Raw genomic sequence first — 20,738 nt, 5'->3', positions numbered from 1 at the left:
TACACCATGACAGGTATACACAGTACAGGTACAGTACACACATCTCCTCCTCACACTACTACTACACCATGACAGGTATACACAGTACAGGTACAGTACACACATCTCCTCCTCACACTACTACTACTACTACTACTACTACTACACCATGACAGGTATACACAGTACATGTACAGTACACACATCTCCTCCTCACCAACTACTAAACCATCACAGGTATACACAGTACATGTACAGTACACACATCTCCTCAGCTACTACTACTACACCATGACAGGTATACACAGTACAGGTACAGTACACACTTCTCCTCCTCACACTACTACTACACCATGACAGGTATACACAGCACAGGTACAGTACACTTCTCCTCACACTACTACACTATGACAGGTATACAAAGTACAGGTACAGTACACACATCTCCTCCTGATACTACTACTACACCATGACAGCTATACACAGCACAGGTACAGTACACACATCTCCTCCTCACACTACTACTACACCATGACAGCTATACACAGCACAGGTACGGTACACACATCTCCTCCTCACACTACTACTACACCATGACAGGTATACACAGCACAGGTGTTGGACACATATCTCCATTACAGGAGCCATATCATTTTACAAGATTATTATAATTAATTTGGTATTATTAGATGCATATAGTGTAGATGTGAAGCAGGATATAGATTGAGAGAATTGCAGTTTGGTCAGTGTGTAGGAGATTCAGGACACAGGGACTCAGGATCCTGTGAGAGGCTGGACAGGGACAGGAAGGGCCAGCCCTGCAGGGCGAGCGAGGGCTGGGGGAGGAGGTGAGAGTCTGTGCTGGCACAGAAGGAGGGAGACTGCAGGGGAAGGAGACACACCTCAGTTTGGAGAGATAGAGCTACCTGCAAACAGACAGATCCGGGAGGGAGAGCAACAGACAGCAGCAGTCACTTCTGGGGTGAAAGAGACAGTGCAGGAGTGAGAGTGCAATAGATAGTGCACCCAGGGCTGCTGGATAGTGACAGGCGACCCACTGCAAGTGCACGCAAAGTGTGACCAGATCAGAAGCTCAGCCTGTGCCAGCTGGATCCTGTTGGACAAGGTAATTACTCTGATAACTATCTATATACTGGCGATATGCTGCATACTGTATAGTCATTGTCACTAGCAGCAGCTGTGACACTTTCCTGGGACACGTCTCCTTACATGTGGGTGTGTATATGTGCCTAGGCACCTGCAAGAACCAAGTGTGCATTTCCTCCCTACATTCCGTATTAATACGTACAGACCACATATGGATGTATATGTCCCTTGGGTTGTGTGAATGGTGGTGCAGAGGCTGTTTATTTATTAGAAGTATCTTTTGGATTGCTCCCTATCCTGGATGGGGGGCAGAGAGGACCCATGCCAAACTGACAGATGGGGCAGGGTGTTGGCAGCCACCAGCTGCGCATATCGGATATTCCTGCCGGGCCTTGACACATTTTACTCCTGTAAAATTCATGTGAGAGCAGGTCGGACATTGCCTTCCATTGTAGTCATCATATTGATGGTATTTGTCCCAAATAAGTTATTTTTGGGCAGCGTTTCTTACAATCAGGGCTGCAGATGCCATGTAGGCATCACCTGCCGATGTTGGGGGGGGGGGGGGGGGGCGACTGTGGAACCAACCAGGTTGGACTGCAACACTATGAACAAGCACCAGTCCCTCCTATATCAGAGCGGGGCTGGTTGAGTAAATGAGCGTTATCATAGAACACCCCCCAGGACCGATGACTGGTAAATTTTTATATAAATGGAAGAGATTTAGAACAGGAGTTTTTTTATGCATCCCGGATCAGTGGAAGGTATTATTATTTTGTTATCAGCCATTGAAAGCGCAGCAGAGATCCCAGCTCCTGTGTTTTATTTGCTTTGGGGTGTGGGCAGTGGTAACACCCATGTTGGTTGGACACAATGCTTTCCTTCGACTGCTCTGACTGACTTTCCATCTCAATTAATCAGGAGAAGAATTCCATGCAGGACATTACTGTAACGACTCAGGTCAATGCATTAGAAAGATCACTGAGGGCAAAAGCAGCTTGGATATCGCCTACCCCCTCCCTTGTCTATGGACAGTTCCCAGATGCCCCCTCCCATGTCTATGGACCAGTCACCAGTTATAAAGCCTGGTTCCTGTTCATTAATATTGATCAAATGTCCCATCCTGTTGTTGGGGTTCAGTTCAAGTTGGTTCTTTGCTCTTTTGGTGCAGGACTCCCCTCTGCATAGACACGGTAAGAAGTATCGTCCTTTGGATCATAGAAGAAAATCAAACAAGATCCAGGTTCTCCAGTCCTTGGTGGAGCAGCAGCAAAAGAGGGTCACTTCCAAGACTGGAGAATGTGTTGCTTGGTTGCCCCTTATCCTCTCCTCAAAATATGCCCCTGGTGCTGAAACTTATAATACACCAATGTCCATATGGTCTTGAGAGAATCCTGGAGCCACTGGGGTAGATTTACTAACCCCAGCTAAAAAGTAGACAAGCATAAATGTAAGATGCACCAAATTTAGCTTACTTTGTAGCAAATGTTTGGTGCAATTCTGTTGAAAATTGTTGAATCTTAAGCCAAAACTGCCTTGTTGAGCTGGAAAATTGAAACAGGCAAACTAAGCGTAATAGAGTTTTTTTTTTGACCTTCAGATGGAAGATCTTGACCATCAATGTCTGACTTTGTCCCCGATAATGACTGGTCCATTATAATTTTAGATCTCTTTCACAAGACCGATACAGATAGTGTCAGGATCTGTTCTGCCAGTTCAATCAGTTTTGTCTGTGATTGCATTCAGTGTGCGCATTTTTTCCGGATGCCCCATTTACTTCTATGAAAACAGAGCTGCGTGAAAAACGCACAATATAGATAGAACATGCTGCAATTTCTCCTGAACGCAGAAAAGATACACGAAAAACTACTCTCGTGTGCACAGACCCATCAAAATGAGCGAGTCATGGTTCACTACACGCATCGCACCCAGATGGAAAACTTGCTCATGTGAAAAAGGCCTTAAAGGTAACGTTCAACAAATTAGATTTGTAGATTTCACAGTGACTCTGGTCTAAGGGTTAATGTCTTCTGCCTTGGGGTATTCCAGCCATTGATGCAAGAACATGGCAACCTGGCGGCCAGACATTACCCAGTCCAAGTCTGAACATGATCTGAAGAGTCCAGCCATGTATGAAGGCCCCTTCCAGACTCTACAAAGCCAGTGTTTTAGGCTGGGTGTGGTATGATCTCTGACAACCTAAGTGTCACAAACCCTTGGAGAAAAGACCCCTGGTATAACCGGTAAGGGAGCAAATACAGTTTGAGAACGTTTGGCTTCCAGCTATACTTCTCAACTCTCCCAAACATATGTAGATTTTGAATTAGTTTCCAGTCGCCTTTGGCAGCAGCTTATCTCCTGAAGAAACATAATTAGGAATATCCAACGTGCCTGATCCTTCATTCTCCTGATATCTTCTGACACCCCCATATACATAGGATCCACTCTATCTTCACCATTCATTCAGAAGTAAACTTCATGTAACACCAACCTATGAAGACGCTGAAACCTGCGTATAGTGACGCCATTATATTTCCTACTTCTAGTAAAACCCGTCTGATATCTCCTATCTCCCGTTTCTGCACTGGCGAGTTGCTTCGTCCCTTATCTAAATCCACCCTGAGATCCTTATCCTTTTTGAATGAGCTTATTGTTACCTGACTGCCATATTGAAAAAGCCGCAATTACAATGTAGTTTTGCTCCACAGTTTGTGATCCTCACTCCTCTCTTATTCCCCACAAACTAAGCTGGCTGACAGCTATACTTCCTGAACACCAAAATACATATGCTTGCTCGGCCAAGCATGCATGTGTTGGTTGCTGCCAGACAACTCTAGTGGTGACTTACGTCCCATGAGAAGAAAAGGATAAGGCATGATGAAATCCAACAGACGGATCCTTCCTTCCCCTGACATCTTCCGTTGGGTAAAGTTGGGAGGCCCCCATATATATTTTGATCTCACATTATAAAGGCATATACTATAGTGATAGTCTAAGGCAGTAGATTATATAAGATTTCTATTTACTCCATCCTCAGTGGGGCGAGACGCTGGATTATGAGACGAACCATTACAATTTACTGATGCCATTGTGAAATAGGATTCTGGATTATCAAGCAGTTGTGTACTGGAACCAGTTGCTGGATTGTTGGAATTGCTATTGATTATTGAGTGGTAGGTGGTGTCTTATGTATCCAGTCATTTAGAAGATTACAGTAATGATGACTCAGGCTGATTTACTGGCAGTCCTGGTGACTGATGGCCTTCTTCTGTCCCCTAGTGACCCTACACCCATAGACTCACTGTTCCTTTAAGGATTTTAATTGCTTGCAATGGATTTGATGTAAGGGGCAGAGGATTAATGCTGAGAGTGCATTACAGAGCATAGTGCTGCACAGGGGTGGACTGGTCATCGGCAGGGAAATTACCCAGAGGGCCGATGCCCAGGGGGCCATTCAAGCAATCCTCTATGCCAGCGACCAACCACACATGCCCTCCTGAATTCAACTTCTGTGGCCTAAGCCCCCTGCTTCATATCTTAATCAGAGAGAAGTGGAGGAAGAGAACAGAAAATGGCAGCTATTGATGGCCACCACAGAGGGGCAGCTTTTGGGTCAATATATTGTGCTGCACTGTGGTATTTGGTTCTGCCATGATAGTATTTCGCGCTATGGTATTGCTGCTCCTGCTTACTTGTGTTGCCCCGCCTTCTGTCAATTTAGGCCCATTTTTAACATGGGGTCACTTTTAGTTTTTTTCCAGGGCCACTTTAAGTCCCCAGTCCGTCCCTGGAAGTGCACAAGTCCTCTAGAGACCTTTCAGTTATCAATACCTGTGACAAAGCCCCCAATCACCAAATGTTTTCATAGTGCAGATGACCAGTATGGATTTTTTTTGTCAGTAATTATATTAGTTTTATTAAATTTTCAAATTTTTAAAGCAAAGTCAAATGATTCAATGGTGATTGTGAGCAGCCACCACTAGAGGGCGCTTACTGCATACAGATTTATAGTGCTGTATATATCAGTAAGCAGTGAGCTCCTCCTAGTGGTGGTGGCATACTGCTAACATTTTTCACTGAATCTTATAATGGGACTCATAAGTAGAAAGGAGCTCTGATAAAGACATTGTGTAATTTGGGGATGAAGGCCTTTGGGCACCACAATCAGCATTGCCCCAAAAGCTGCTCTAGGACCTTTGTTTAAATACTTAGTCTAGCACTTGGTCCTGGTCGTACACATTCCAAGCTTCTGCCCTTGTAGCTAACATGTGGCATGTATTGCTTTATCAGTACCTGCACAGAGTGTAGCCATGGAAAATATATGTGCAGGACCTAATCGCCAGAACTTGTATTCATGGTGGCTTATATGGTCTTAGACTAGTTGTAAATGTAAAGGTAGTCTCTGTTGCCCTACCGATCCATCATTGGTGCACAGGTGCGGTTTGCAGCAGTCTGTATTCTGCCGATAAGGGCTCATGCACGCGAACGTGTGCTGGCCGTGCCCATATTGCAGCCCACAAACAGCGGGTCCGAAATATACGGGAACCAGCCGTGTGTGCACCGTGGAGCAGAGGTACGGATCAGAAGCCCATGCAAACGCACCGCAAAAAAATAGAACATGTTCTATTTTTTGGTGGTATGGAACGTATCTTGCAGCCAATATTTGTGCATTGCAGACCTCTATTTGTGGTCCACAGCACGGGCACAGGGCACGCACGATTAGTCCTTACAGAGATGATAATAAAGCAGCCAGAGACGTAGCTTGAAGAGACGTAGCCGGCAACAGGGCCACCACCTACCATGTGCTTATTATAGTACTGGTTCTTTTTTTATGTGGCAGAAGGATCTTTGGGTGCCCTCAGGCTCCCGGGCCCAGTAGCAACTGGTATCGTTGCACCCCCTATAGCTACACCCTGGAAAGCAGTTGTTATTTGATGACAAGTTGTAGGAGAGTGAAGAATATAATTTCCTTCCCATATTTCATCTGTTATCAGGAAGTAAATCTGAACGCTGTCATGGAATTGCTGTATAGGCAATGCACACATAAGCCACCTGCTCAGTGGTAATTTCAGATGCTTGCGGTAGGAATAATTATTGCACTGAAAGTTATTCCATTGTATTTTACATATTTCAGTAATTATGTGTCTCGGACGGCTGACCTCCTCCATAATTATTGCCGTGTTGTAGCTCAGTGAACCAAATGCAAAGAGGAGCTTCTACCTTATGCTATATGGATCCCCGATGGTAGTAGTAGTAGTACTACTTCATATAGACTCTGGACCTGACACCCTTGATCCACAGTGGCCATATGTCATCCCTGCAGTCATTACCTAGACCAACTCTATAAGGTCTGAATCAGATGGGTCTGGCTGCTGGGACGCCAGCAAAGCCCATAGGGACTATCACTAGAGAAGTGACTGTGCACGCGTCACCCATTTTCCAATGAACTGAACATGGAGAAGTTCCTAGAAGTCCCATTCATTTCAATGCGGAGTCACTCATGTATGAAGGTAGCCACCTACTCATTTGCTAGCCAGGAACGAAAACTATAGGTTCCCAATGGCTGGACCTCTGCTGATAAACCTAACGACATGCGGGATTGATCTGTCGTATAGATATTGAGTCTTCCTCCTAAAGTAGAGAAGCAGAGCTCTGCCAATCTAATATCCATAGAGCCTAATCTACAGCAAGGCTGGGGTCCAATTTGGGGGCCCAATAAACTAAAGGGTTTATTAATTTATATACAGACGGCCTGCGTTGCCAGATTTTAACATAAATAGGAGTGGGGCTGTTTTTGATGAAAAAAATATTTTCTTCCCAGCCAATGCTATAATACAATACTCTGTATCTCATGACAGATGGCATCTGCCAATGACAGTCGCCAGCCTCAGAAAGACGCTGCAGACCAAAATTTTGATTACATGTTCAAGCTCCTGATCATTGGAAACAGCAGTGTGGGTAAAACTTCGTTCCTGTTCCGCTATGCCGACGACTCTTTCACCTCCGCCTTTGTCAGCACCGTGGGAATAGACTTCAAGGTGAAGACGGTGTATAGGAATGAGAAGAGGGTGAAGCTGCAAATCTGGGTAAGAAATGCTAAATTATTGTCTATGTGAAGCCTGAAAAGTCCTTTTGAGACATGCAAGCAAACACTGTCTACCTAATTAAAGGGATCCCCCAGATACGAAGAATATCATATCATACAATAACCTTTCTGAAGTGCATCTAAAATAGAAAATAAAACAACTTTGCAAATAGTTGTTTAAAAATCTCTGTCATTTTGTTTCTACAACTCCTGTGCAGACTTAGGCCTCTTTCACACGAGCGTGGCGTGTTAGGGCCGGAAAATATGCGGGTGCGTTGCAGTAAAATGCGTGATTTTTCCGCGCGAGTGCAAAGCGTTTTAATGCGTTTTGCACCCGCGTGAGAAAAATCGGCATGTTTGGTACCCAGACCCAAACCCGGACTTCATCACTGAAGTTCAGATTTGGGTTAGGTGTTGTGTAGATTTTATTATTTTCCCTTATACCATGGTTATAAGGGAAGATAATAGCATTCTTAATACAGAATGCAAAGTAAATTAAGGATGGAGGGGTTAAAAAAAAAAAAAATGTTAACTTACCTGCTCCATAGCTGCCGGTCTCTGTTCTATCTTCAGGACCTGGCAAAAGACCTGTGATGACGTCACTATGGTCCAATCACATGGTTCATCACCACGGCGAGGGACCATGTGATGTGACGTCACCACAGGTCCTTAGCCGGCAGCTCAACATTACATAAGAAGACAGAGATCCGCAACTACGGGATCAAGTGGACTTGGCGAGTTAATTTTTTTTATTTTTAACCCCTCCATCACTATTTTACTTTGCATTCTGTATTCAGAATGCTATTATTTTCCCTTATAACCATGTTATAAGGGAAAATAATAATGATCGGGTCCCCAGCCCGATCGTCACCTAGCAACCATGCGTGAAAATCGCAGCGCATCCGCACTTGCTTGTGGATGCTTGCGATTTTCACACTGCCCCATTCACTTCTATGGGGCCTGCATTGCGTGAAAAACGCAGAATATAGAGCATGCTGCGATTTTGACGCAACGCACAAGTGGTGCGTGAAAATCACCGCTCATGTGCACAGCCCCATAGAAATGAATGGGTCAAGATTCAGTGCGGGTGCAATGCGTTCACATCACGCATTGCACCCACGCGGAATACTCGCACGTGTGAAAGGGGCCTTAAAGGGCATCTCTCAGCAGATTTGTACCTATGACACTGGCTGGACTGTTACATGGGCGCTTGGCAGCTGAAGGCATCTGTGTTGGTCCCATGTTCATATATGCCCGCACTGCTGAGAAAAATGTTTTATTATATGCAGTCACTGTCTGGTCAATCAAAGTGCAGAGGGCGCAGCAGTTGCAGAGAGAGCAGAGCCTCTACGTGTAATGGCAACACCCCCATTGCTCCTATATCCAGCTGTCAGAGCAGCTTTCTGATGAGTTTCAGGCAACAGTCTGCAGAGGTAGTAACCTTGAAGCCTGTACTGGATTTACACAGTATAAACAGCCCCTGTGTAGTCTGTTCCTGAGGTTATACCCTCCATATGTTCCCTGCTTCCTTCTAGTCCTCTTGATGTATGCAGAGCTGAGAGAGGGACAGTGTAAACAAATCTGGACTTATGATAGATCCCCCACCCTACACACATGCATCTTAAAACAGGGAGGGGATAAAAAAAAATGACATCTGGTATCATTCTTGGCCTATAACTGGGCAGCTAAAGCTATGTCCACCTTTGGACACAATTTTGCATAGAATAATTCTACATACAGTATAATGAGTTAAAAATACATTACTTATCCTGTACTGATCCTGAGTTACATCCTGTATTATACTCCAGAGCTGCACTCACTATTCTGCTGGTGCAGTCTCTGTGTACATACATTACATTACTTATCCTGTACTGATCCTGAGTTACATCCTGTATTATACTCCAGAGCTGCACTCACCATTCTGCTGGTGTAGTCACTGTGTACATACATTACTTATCCTGTACTGATCCTGAGTTACATCCTGTATTATACTCCAGAGCTTCACTCATTATTCTGCTGTTGTAGTCACTGTGTACATACATTACTTGTCCTGTACTGATCCTGAGTTACATCCTGTATTATACTCCAGAGCTGTACTCACTATTCTGCTGGTGCAGTCACTGTGTACATACATTACTTATCCTGTACTGATCCTGAGTTACATCCTGTATTATACTCCAGAGCTTCACTCATTATTCTGCTGTTGTAGTCACTGTGTACATACATTACTTGTCCTGTACTGATCCTGAGTTACATCCTGTATTATACTCCAGAGCTGCACTCACTATTCTGCTGGTGCAGTCACTGTGTACATACATTACTTATCCTGTACTGATCCGGAGTTACATCCTGTATTATACTCCAGAGCTGCACTCACTATTCTGCTGGTGCAGTCACTGTGTACATACATTACTTATCCTGTACTGATCCTGAGTTACATCCTGTATTATACTCCAGAGCTGCACTCACTATTCTGCTGGTGGAGTCACTGTGTACATACATTACTTATCCTGTACTGATCCTGAGTTACATCCTGTATTATACTCCAGAGCTTCACTCATTATTCTGCTGTTGTAGTCACTGTGTACATACATTACATTACTTATCCTGTACTGATCCTGAGTTACATCCTGTATTATACTCCAGAGCTGCACTCACTATTCTGCTGGTGCAGTCACTGTGTACATACATTACCTGTACTGATCCTGAGTTACATCCTGTATTATACTCCAGAGCTGCACTCACTATTCTGCTGGTGCAGTCACTGTGTACATACATTACCTGTACTGATCCTGAGTTACATCCTGTATTAGGGTACTTTCACACTTGCGGCAGAGTGATCCGGCAATCTGCATGCAAACGGACAGCATTTGTAGACGGATCCGGATGTGGATCCGTCTCACAAATAAATTGCAAGAACAGATCCATCTGTCCGTTTGTCATACGGACAAACGGATCAGTTTCTATTTTTTTCACATTTATACTGGTCTGTACATGCGCAGACCGGAAGGACAGATCCAGCATTCTGGTATTTCCGGCACTAATACATTCCTATGGAAAAAAAATGCTGCGTTATTATCTCCGTCCTGAACAGTCAAAAAGACTGAACTGAAGACATCCTGAACAGATTTCTCTCTATTCAGAATGCATGGGGATAAAACTGATCAGTTCTTTTCTGGTATTGAGCCCCTAGGACGGAACTCTATGCCGGAAAAGAAAAACGCTAGTGTGAAAGTACCCTTATACTCCAGAGCTGCACTAACTATTCTTCTGGTGGAGTCAATGTGTACATACATTATTTATCCTGTACTGATCCTGAGTTATGTCCTGTATTATACCCCAGAGCTGCACTCACTATTCTGCTGGTGCAGTCACTGTGTACATACATTACTTATCCTGTACTGATCCTGAGTTACATCCTGTATTATACTCCAGAGCTGCACTCACTATTCTGCTGGTGCAGTCATTGTGTACATATATTACTTATCCTGTACTGATCCTGAGTTACATCCTGTATTATACTCCAGAGCTGCACTCACTATTCTGCTGGTGCAGTCACTGTGCACTGTGGGGATTCGCTCTGGTAGTTAGGATAAGCGGGCACAGTACAGAGGCAAAATACAAGTTCGTAATTCGAACTTCAGTGTTTATTCACACATAATGCCAAAAACAAAACGTCACTTTTGCAGAGTCGGTGTTTCTTCATACCCAATGGCAAACTAATATAACAAAAGTCACCTTGGTGGCAGTTCTGCCTCAGAAAGTCCAAATACAGGCTTTAGGCGACCGGTTCCCTGACACACGGGTCTGCGCTTTCCAGCCCAGCACAGGCCTCAGATCCCAGCACACAGCCATGGCTTCTGAGCCCAGCTGCCTATTTAAGAACAGCCAGGTGCTGCCAAAACCCGGACCAGCACTTAAAATCCGGTCTGGTGTTTGACCTCACCTGGCTGGAAATTAGCCCAGCAGTCCCAGACCAAACCTCTCACTGTGTCACAGTACATACATTACATTACTTATCCTGTACTGATCCTGAGTTACATCCTGTATTATACTCCAGAGCTACACTCACTTTTCTGCTGAACAGGTTTTGGGAAGTCCAATGCCACTATATAGCAACTAGGTTCAGACAGAATCGCTGTTTTCTTACTACCTGGAGATGTACATGGGGCTGGGCGGATATTATATATATTGACCCTGTAAGGGCCGTAGCGAGTGTTTCCTTGGAATTAACGATGATTATTACAGTGAGTTCTTGCAGTTCTGACCTTTGCATTTTATTATCTCTGCAGGACACAGCTGGACAGGAGAGATACCGCACTATTACCACTGCCTACTACAGAGGAGCCATGGGATTCCTGCTCATGTATGACATCTCAAACATGGTGTCATTCAATGCCGTGCAAGACTGGTGAGCAAACAATACTGGGAATGAACACCATTTTGTATTCTACTGATACTACAGCTTTATTATACTTCAGAGCTGCATTCAAAATTCTTCTGGTCATTGGAAACATTTGGCTCAGGATCACTCAAGTAATATAACATATTTACAAAGCTGGTCAGATTTTCATGTAGAACAAGATGTCATGCACGGGCCCTGTATAGCAGCACATGCAGAGGCCGCCGAACACAAAATATCAATCCAGTTGTGAGTGGTGCCTCTGCACCCCTAAAGCTTTGACCCTGGGCACATAAAGTCCCTTTAAGGCCTCCTGCACACGATCGTAGGTGTCCCGTTGCCGTATTGCGGACCGCATTTGCGAATCCGCAATACACAGGCACCGTTCCGTGTGCATTCCGCATCACAGATGCAGAACTATTCACTTTAATGGGTCCTCAAATCCGGAGATGCGGAATAGTGCGTAACGGAACCCTATGGAAGCACTACGGAGTGCTTCCGTGGGGTTTCGTCCCGTACTTCCATTCCGCAAAAAGATAGAACATGTCCTATCTTTTTGCGGAACGGCCGGATCGCGGAACCATTTAAGTGAATGTGTCCGCGATCCACTGCGGCTGCCCCGCGGTCGGTGTTTGTGCACACGTTCGTTTGCAGGAGGCCTAATTCTGTATTATAGAGCAGTACGGACTATGTGTGGTGCCATATGATGTCATTGTACAGCATGGTTTTAAAAAAGGACCTGCTACCACTCCTGACATCTCAGTTTTAGGCCCCATGCACACGGCCGTGTTTCACAGCCGTGTGCGGGCCGTGGAACCGCGGCCTGGATCCCTCCTGAGAGCAGGAGCGCACGGCGTCATTGGTTGCTATGACGCCGTGCGCTCCCTGCTGCCGGCACAGTACAGTAATACACTGGTAAAGATCATACCAGTGTATTACTGTATTGCGGCGGAAGCAGGGAGCGCACGGCGTCATAGCAACCAGTGACGCCGTGCGCTCCTGCTCTCAGGAGGGATCCAGGCCGCGGTTCCACGGCCCGCACACGGCTGTGAAGCACGGCCGTGTGTATGGGGCCTTAGGCCGAATGCACACAGCCGTGTTCCGCGGCCGAGAGCGGTCCGTGGTATGCCGGGCTGGATTCCTGTTCAGAGCAGTAGCGCACAGCATCATTGGTTGCTATGACGCCGTGCGCTTCATGCCGCCTCTGCTGTACAGTAATACAATATACGAGTGTATTACTGTACAGCAGCGGCGGCATGAAGCGCACGGCGTCATAGCAATCAATGACTCCGTGCGCTCCTGCTCTGAACAGGAATCCAGCCCGGCATACCACGGACCGCTCTCGGCCGCGGCACACGGCCGTGTGCATTCGGCCTTACGAGATAGTTGTATTGCTCAAGGATTAACAATTCTGGAGTATCTTGTCTTAAAACTCAGTTTTGTGCTGCTCCTCTGTTATTACACCTAGAAATATATGCATATATGTCTGCTGGGTGTTACCATTTGAAGGTGTGTCCCTATACAGTCTGACACTATCCAACCAGTGATTGTACTGCCAAACTGTGCATGGCGGAATGGCAACACCCAGTTGTCAGTTTATTCAAAATTTTCTAAGAGGATTTACTGAGGAATGGCAGACTATACATAAGAAAAGATTATTTAGATTATCATATAACATGGAATAGAAGTATATGGGTCCACATCTGAGCCGCATTTTTTGCAGATCCATTCACTTCCATGTGCTGTCCACATCCGTATGCCCGTTCCGCGGCCCTCAAATAGAACATGTCCTATTCTTGTCCGCATCACCGACAAGCACAGGACTGCTCTCTTGAGGGCCGGAATGTTCTGTTCCGCAAATTGCCGAATGCACGCGGCCACCATCCGTGTTTTGCGGATCGGTAATTTGCGGACCGCAAAATGGACACAATCGTGTGCATGAGGCCTACAGAGGTATTTTTTTCTGAAATGTAGCATGATTCCTGGTTACATTAGAGGTATAGTATGGCGCATTATGGCGGTATACAACTTGTAAGGAGCTGTAATAGTGCTGTGTGCAAGAACCATGCTGCAGATTGGGTTCAGGATTGGATCAATCAGGCCTAGGGTTGCCACGGGGCCAGTATTCCGCAGGCCTGGCCGGTATTTTGTTCAGAAAGCTGGTAGTATTATTATCTTTCTGTCAAGGTCTGCACATATTGATTTTTCACCTTCCTCTGGATTGGTTTGGAGCCGGCGGGAAGTTACTGGGATCTCTGGCAGGAAGAAGGAAGGCAGGCGTTGAGCTGGCGGGGGAGCAGCTCTGATTGGATGTCGGAGCACTGGCGGGAAGTTACTGGGATCTCTGGCAGGATATCGAAGCAGGGCAGGCGTTGAGCTGGCGGGGGAGCAGCTCTGATTGGATGTCAGTGCACTGGCGGGAAGTTACTGGGATCTCTGGCAGGAACAAGCAGGGCAGGCGTTGAGCTGGCGGGGGAGCAGCTCTGATTGGATGTCGGTGCACTGGCGGGAAGTTACTGGGATCTCTGGCAGGAACAAGCAGGGCAGGCGTTGAGCTGGCGGGGGAGCAGCTCTGATTGGATGTCGGTGCTCTGGCGGGAAGTTACTGGGATCTCTGGCAGGAACAAGCAGGGCAGACGTTGAGCTGGCGGGGGAGCAGCTCTGATTGGATGTCGGTGCACTGGCGGGAAGTTACTGGGATCTCTGGCAGGATATCGAAGCAGGGCAGGTGTTGAGCTGGCGGGGAGCAGCTCTGATTGGATGTCAGTGCACTAGCGGGATCCTGGATGGGAGGGGTTTTCAGAGCTACATGTGCCAGGAATTACTGAGGACAGTAAGGAGTGGAGGCAGCGTATGAGCAGATGCCAGGCCAGCCCCTAAAGTGTGACCACCAGAGTGTGTTGGCTGTGGGCTGCGCTACACTAACCTTTGACTGTCCTTGGCGACTCTGGCAGGGGAAGGGTTCAGTCCACACCAGGTAGGAATCAGATAAGACCACGCCCCCAAGACCACACTCCATTTGCTCGTGGCCAGCATTTTTTGCTAAATACGGTGGGAACCCTAATCAGGCCTATGCCACTCTGTGCACCCGTGCTCCTCTCCTTCATAATTGACAGGGCCATGTTCCTGTATAGTCATCTCGTTTGGCTCTGACAATCAACAATGAGAAGGAGGGGCCGTCAGGGGCAGCAGGAGTAGCAAGGGTGCACAGAGTGGCTTAGTACTGTCCTCAGTGCACTTAACCGTATATGAAATAAAAATGCTTTTTCTTCAGAATGACGCAATGAATTCAGGTAGTTTTTCTGGTGACAGATTCCCATTAAAGGGGTGTTCCAAACAAATCAATATATGACCTATACATAGAACATCAGGAGAATGAGGGTCCTCTGTTACCAGGGTGCAGCACAAGTTGTCCACTAAGGGCTGGAGAAGAGTGAAATTATGGCATATCCAAACAATATTCCCTAAAAGTCTGGTATGCGGACTGGTGTCACTACTGGAACCCCTACCTAATGGCAGAATAGAGTTCCCTATTTTTTGGACATGTTGGGCATTAAGAGAGGGGTAAGCTGGATGCCAATGTGTATCATATTAATCATATTAGAAGTTGGGGTTAGTCCTCTATCTAGAAAATTCAAAAAGCCTGAAAGCTGAAACATAAGATGCCCTGCAGAGGACTATTCACTGGGTCACAAAAAGCAGTAAAAATGTCTACATAGTTATTAAAAAAACTTATTGAAGAGGGTTTGCTTTGACAATGGAAGTTCTTTCCCTTAACTTTGTAGGGCAACCCAAATCAAAACCTACTCCTGGGACAATGCACAAGTCCTGTTGGTTGGAAACAAGTGTGACCTGGAAGACGAGAGAGTCATCTCTGCAGAGGATGGACGTAGACTGGCTGAAGAATTAGGTAAGGGGGTTTGGAGGGGGTTCATATGAGAAATTCACTTTTATAGCATAGCGTTAGAAAAAGTGTATTGTCCCAGTGTGTACAATGCTGTGTAGCTGGATGTCGGTGGGCCTACAGTGTGATTGCCAGCCAGGTGCAGACTGGGAACTTAAAAGTGGCCCTAGAAAAAAACTAGAAGTGGCCCCATTTTGTAGACAGGTTCAAATTAACAGCAGGTGGGGCAACATAAGTAGGTGGGGGGGGGGGGGGGGGGGGTCAACAATACCATGGTGCAAAATACCATCCCAGCAGAACCAAATAACACTGTTTAGCACAATATACTGCCCCAAAAGCTGGCGCTCTGTGGTGGCCATTGTAACAGATCTCCTGGCACCTCAACTGGGTGCACCCCCTGGGTTGATGGATGCTCCTAGTGCTTCCCGAGGACTCCAAGTACTCCACTTGCCACAGTAAACACTGCCGACCCCACAAACCACCGCAGCTTAATCGGGATCTCACTGTCTTCTACCCAGCCTGGATCTATGACAAGGCTTCCAGTGGGTGCACCTCGCTTTCTTCAGAGAGCGATGCAGGGACAGGAACAGCTCTTACAATAGCTAGGGATTGTACTTTGGAGAGCATAATGATTATAATAATCCCCAGAGTGTAGTTCTCCAATCCCCCAAACATGAGCCCAGACTTCATGAAGGGTAGAACAGGACACTCCCATGGGGGACCTTGTGGAAGACTGAGACAGTTTCTTACATACAATCACATGCAGTTACAGGTAGAAAGCACCCACCTGTGATACAATTAATCAACACAATGGGATAACGTAATCACTCACAGGCAGAAACTACCCATTTTTCCCTTTGTAGAATAATGAGCCGGGGGGGGGGGGAGAGTCTCCATAGTTCTGGGTCCATAGTCCAAAGGATGGAGGCTAGCCCTCGGGCCGCTCACAGCCATCAACAGCTGCCATCTTCTGTCCTCCTCCTTCAGTTGTCTATAGAGCAGGGGGCTTAGGAGGTAAGGGGGCCACAGCAGTTGAATTCAGGAAGGCATGTGCGGTTGCTGGCCGGGTACATGAGTACTTGATTCTTAATTACTGTTGAGAGCTCATTATGTACTCGGTCAGCTGCAGAGAGAAGTGCTTGGGTGGCCCCCTGGGGCATCGGCCCATCAGGAAATTTCCCTGTAGGGTCTATGGCAAATCCGCCCCTATTGACGGCACTCAGGGCCGGTGCAAGGATTTTTGCCAGCACAAGCGAAGCTAAATTTTGGCGACCGTATTTTTTGCCCTATAAGACGCGCCTAGGTTTTAGAGGAGGTTAATAAGAAAAAAATATTTTCCATTACACCTCAGGTCAGACCAGCAATTAACCAATGTTAATCAGACCTCAGATCAGCCCCCAATGCCTCAGATCAGCCCCCCATGTCAGCCATCATGCCCCCATGTCACATTTCTCCCCCTCAAGGCCTCCATGTCACATTTCTCCCCCTCCTTGTCACATTTCTCCCCCTCCTTGTCACATTTCACCCCCTCAATGTCACATTTCACCCCCTCAATGTCACATTTCTCCCCCTCAATGTCATATTTCTCACCCCTTCATGTCACATTTCTCCCCCTCCATGTCAAATCACCTATGTCACATCAGCCCTCACATTTCTCCCCCTCCATCCATGTTGTAATATTTCTCCCCCCTCCATCCATGTTGTAATATTTCTCCCCCCTCCATCCATGTTGTAATATTTCTCCCCCCTCCATCCATGTTGTAATATTTCTCCCCCCTCCATCCATGTTGTCACATTTCTCCCCCTCCATTCCATGTTGTCACAGTTCTCCCCCTCCATCCACGTTGCCACATTTCTCCCCCCTCCATCCATGTTGTCACATTTCTCCCCCTCCATCCATGTTGTCACATTTCTCCCCCTCCATCCATGTTGTCACATTTCTCCCCCTCCATTCATGTTGTCACATTTCTCCCCCCTCCATCCATGTTGTCACATTTCTCCCCCTCCATCCATGTTGGCACATTTCTCCCCCTCCATCCATGTTGCCACATTTCTCCCTCCTCCATCCATGTTCCATTTCTCCCCCCTCCATCCATGTTGTCACATTTCTCCCCCCTCCATCCATGTTGTCACATTTCTCCCCCCTCCATCCATGTTGTCACATTTCTCCCCCCTCCATCCATGTTGTCACATTTCTCCCCCCTCCATCCATGTTGTCACATTTCTCCCCCCTCCATCCATGTTGTCACATTTCTCCCCCCTCCATCCATGTTGTCACATTTCTCCCCCCTCCATCCATGTTGTCACATTTCTCCCCCCTCCATCCATGTTGTCACATTTCTCCCCCTCCATCCATGTTGTCACATTTCTCCCCCTCCATCCATGTTGTCACATTTCTCTCCCTCCATTCATGTTGTCACATTTCTCCCCCTCCATGTCAAATCACCTATGACACATCAGCCCTCCATGTCACATTTCTCCCCCTCCAGACCTCTGCTCCCCAGTCTACAACGCTTTCTGCTGGAAAAAAACATGTCTGCCCAGCCGAGTGTGCATATCCATGGGGGCATTGGGGGGAATAGCTAATCTGACCTACAGCTCTCTTAAAGGGGTATTCTCATCCTACATAGACATTTATAAATGCGAGTCTCATTTCTGGGACCTACACCTCCAGAGTGAAGCTCCTCCCTGGCCAACACGTAAGTGAATAGAGGTGACAGGGAATACAGCTCCTGTAGAAATGAAAGGGACACTCGGGATCCCAGCCAATCACCTGTTTGAAGAAGCTGTGGCCTCCTCACAGTACTGTCCATTGTATAGTGGCTGTGCCTAATATTACAGCTCAGCCCCATCCACTTGCACCTAGGCCATGCAACTGATGGACACTGGCCTAGGAAACAGCTGATTGGCAGGGGTGCCTATCCTGAGTATAGGTCATCAGTATTAAACACTCGGACAACCCCTTTAAGTGCATACCGCAGTCCTTATCCTGAAAAAACACTGTATTAATACATCAGCATTGTAAAACATGTGTTCACATGTCTAAATGCCAAGTTGTTCTGACCAAGAAAAAGAACATGGCCAAGGTCAGTCCATGGTCTGAAGAGAATCATCGCGTTCCATAATTGTGAATCATCGCTCACGTGTCTTTTCTTATTTTCTCCTCAGGATTTGAGTTTTTTGAAGCAAGCGCGAAAGAGAACATCAACGTGAAACAAGTGTTTGAGCGTTTAGTGGATGTCATCTGTGAGAAGATGAACGAAAGCCTGGAGAATGGGCCGTTACCATCAAGTGGAGCCACTCAACTTAGTGATGCCGCCCCCAAAGAGCAGAATAACTGCTCTTGTTAGTCTAGTGTCCAAAATAATTCTGTAGAACGCCCAGTTAGGTCAGAGAGATGTCTCTTGTTATATGTAACGCTCAGAAAATGTACCTGCCCTCAGGGGACAGTTTCCCCCTGGCTGTATGAGGCCTACAGGGATGGGGATGACTACTCCTATGACACTTCCCAACTGAGAGACATATCTCGACAGACGTTGTTACACAGAAATTCCCAAGCTAATAGATTGTTACAGTAATATATAAGGCATCTCAAAAACATTGGGAGAAAAGAGAGCGCCGCACACAACCAATCCAGAAACCGTAGGTAAAGGTCTATGTGGTCAGCGTACACCACCCTATGGTATGATAGCATCTCAAGAAGCTTCACACTCAGGTGCTTCCAAGGGCCCAAATCTGCGTTTCCTTGCCATTAAGTGCCAAAGAGTAACCCTATGTGCCCACAGACATACCGTATATTTTTAAGTACTGAGAGATCCGCAAAGCATTGCTCTGCATGGTTTTCCGATGCTCTGCATGAACCTTTATTGTGTGTGGATGGGACTTTCCATGATGGACTGAGGGTGGGATCACGCTGTGCTCACTGACATACAGATTCTTATGTATATATTCGGGTATCACAAATGAAGGTGTTAAAGCTCCAGATGTTCCATGGTGTACTATAATTACTAGAAATACGGTATATGACATGTTTACATTTTTAATAAAAGGAAGTCGGTGTATTAGGAGGAGAAGTCTGTGTGTCCTAAAGTCTATGTATTGGGATGAGCAGAGGTCTGTGTGTCTTAAAGTCTATGTATTAGGATGAGGAGAGGTCTGTGTGTCCTGATGTCTGTGTATTAGGAGGAGGAGAGGTCTGTGTGTCCTAAAGTCTGTGTATTAGGATGAGGAGAGGTCTGTGTGTCCTGATGTCTGTGTATTAGGAGGAGGAGAGGTCTGTGTATCCTGATGTCTGTGTATTAGGAGGAGGAGAGGTCTGTGTGTCCTGATGTCTGTGTATTAGGAGGAGGAGAGGTCTGTGTGTCCTGATGTCTGTGTATTAGGAGGAGGAGAGGTCTGTGTGTCCTGATGTCTGTGTATTAGGAGGAGGAGAGGTCTGTGTGTCCTGATGTCTGTGTATTAGGAGGAGGAGAGGTCTGTGTGTCCTGATGTCTGTGTATTAGGAGGAGGAGAGGTCTGTGTGTCCTGATGTCTGTGTATTAGGAGGAGGAGAGGTCTGTGTGTCCTGATGTCTGTGTATTAGGAGAGGTCTGTGTGTCCTGATGTCTGTGTATTAGGAGAGGTCTGTTTGTCCTGATGTCTGTGTATTAGGAGGAGGAGGAGAGGTCTGTGTGTCCTGATGTCTGTGTATTAGGATGAGGAGAGGTCTGTGTGTCCTGATGTCTGTGTATTAGGAGGAGGAGAGGTCTATGTGTCCTGATGTCTGTGTATTAGGAGGAGGAGAGATCTGTGTGTCCTGATGTCTGTGTATTAGGAGGAGGAGAGGTCTGTGTGTCCTGATGTCTGTGTATTAGGAGGAGGAGAGGTCTGTGTGTCCTGATGTCTGTGTATTAGGAGGAGAGGTCTGTGTGTCCTGATGTCTGTGTATTAGGAGGAGGAGAGGTCCGTGTGTCCTGATGTCTGTGTATTAGGAGGAGGAGAGGTCTGTGTGTCCTGATGTCTGTGTATTAGGAGGAGGAGAGGTCTGTGTGTCCTGATGTCTGTGTATTAGGAGGAGGAGAGGTCTGTGTGTCCTGATGTCTGTGTATTAGGAGGAGAGGTCTGTGTGTCCTGATGTCTGTGTATTAGGAGGAGGAGAGGTCTGTGTGTCCTGATGTCTGTGTATTAGGAGGAGGAGAGGTCTGTGTGTCCTGATGTCTGTGTATTAGGATGAGGAAAGGTCTGTGTGTCCTGATGTCTGTGTATTAGGAGGAGGAGAGGTC

At 46.5% G+C, this 20,738-nt stretch overlaps 1 protein-coding gene across 1 annotated transcript; it reads left to right on the top strand.

The window, feature by feature from the left end:
• The first annotated feature begins 835 nt into the window (after window positions 1-835).
• Window positions 836-19,545, top strand: RAB3D (RAB3D, member RAS oncogene family). Its single transcript, XM_044278955.1, has 5 exons — window positions 836-1,105; window positions 6,945-7,172; window positions 11,464-11,582; window positions 15,359-15,483; window positions 18,646-19,545. The coding sequence occupies exons 2-5, from the start codon at window positions 6,945-6,947 to the stop codon at window positions 18,825-18,827; spliced, it is 654 nt and encodes a 217-aa protein (XP_044134890.1). The 5' UTR covers window positions 836-1,105; the 3' UTR covers window positions 18,828-19,545.
• Window positions 19,546-20,738: the final 1,193 nt, after the last annotated feature.

This window comes from Bufo gargarizans, chromosome 2 (assembly GCF_014858855.1).
Source record: "Bufo gargarizans isolate SCDJY-AF-19 chromosome 2, ASM1485885v1, whole genome shotgun sequence".
Lineage (NCBI taxonomy): Eukaryota > Metazoa > Chordata > Amphibia > Anura > Bufonidae > Bufo > Bufo gargarizans.
The sequence above is the reverse complement of the archived record's forward strand: the minus strand, read 5'-3'. Positions and strand labels throughout refer to the sequence as shown.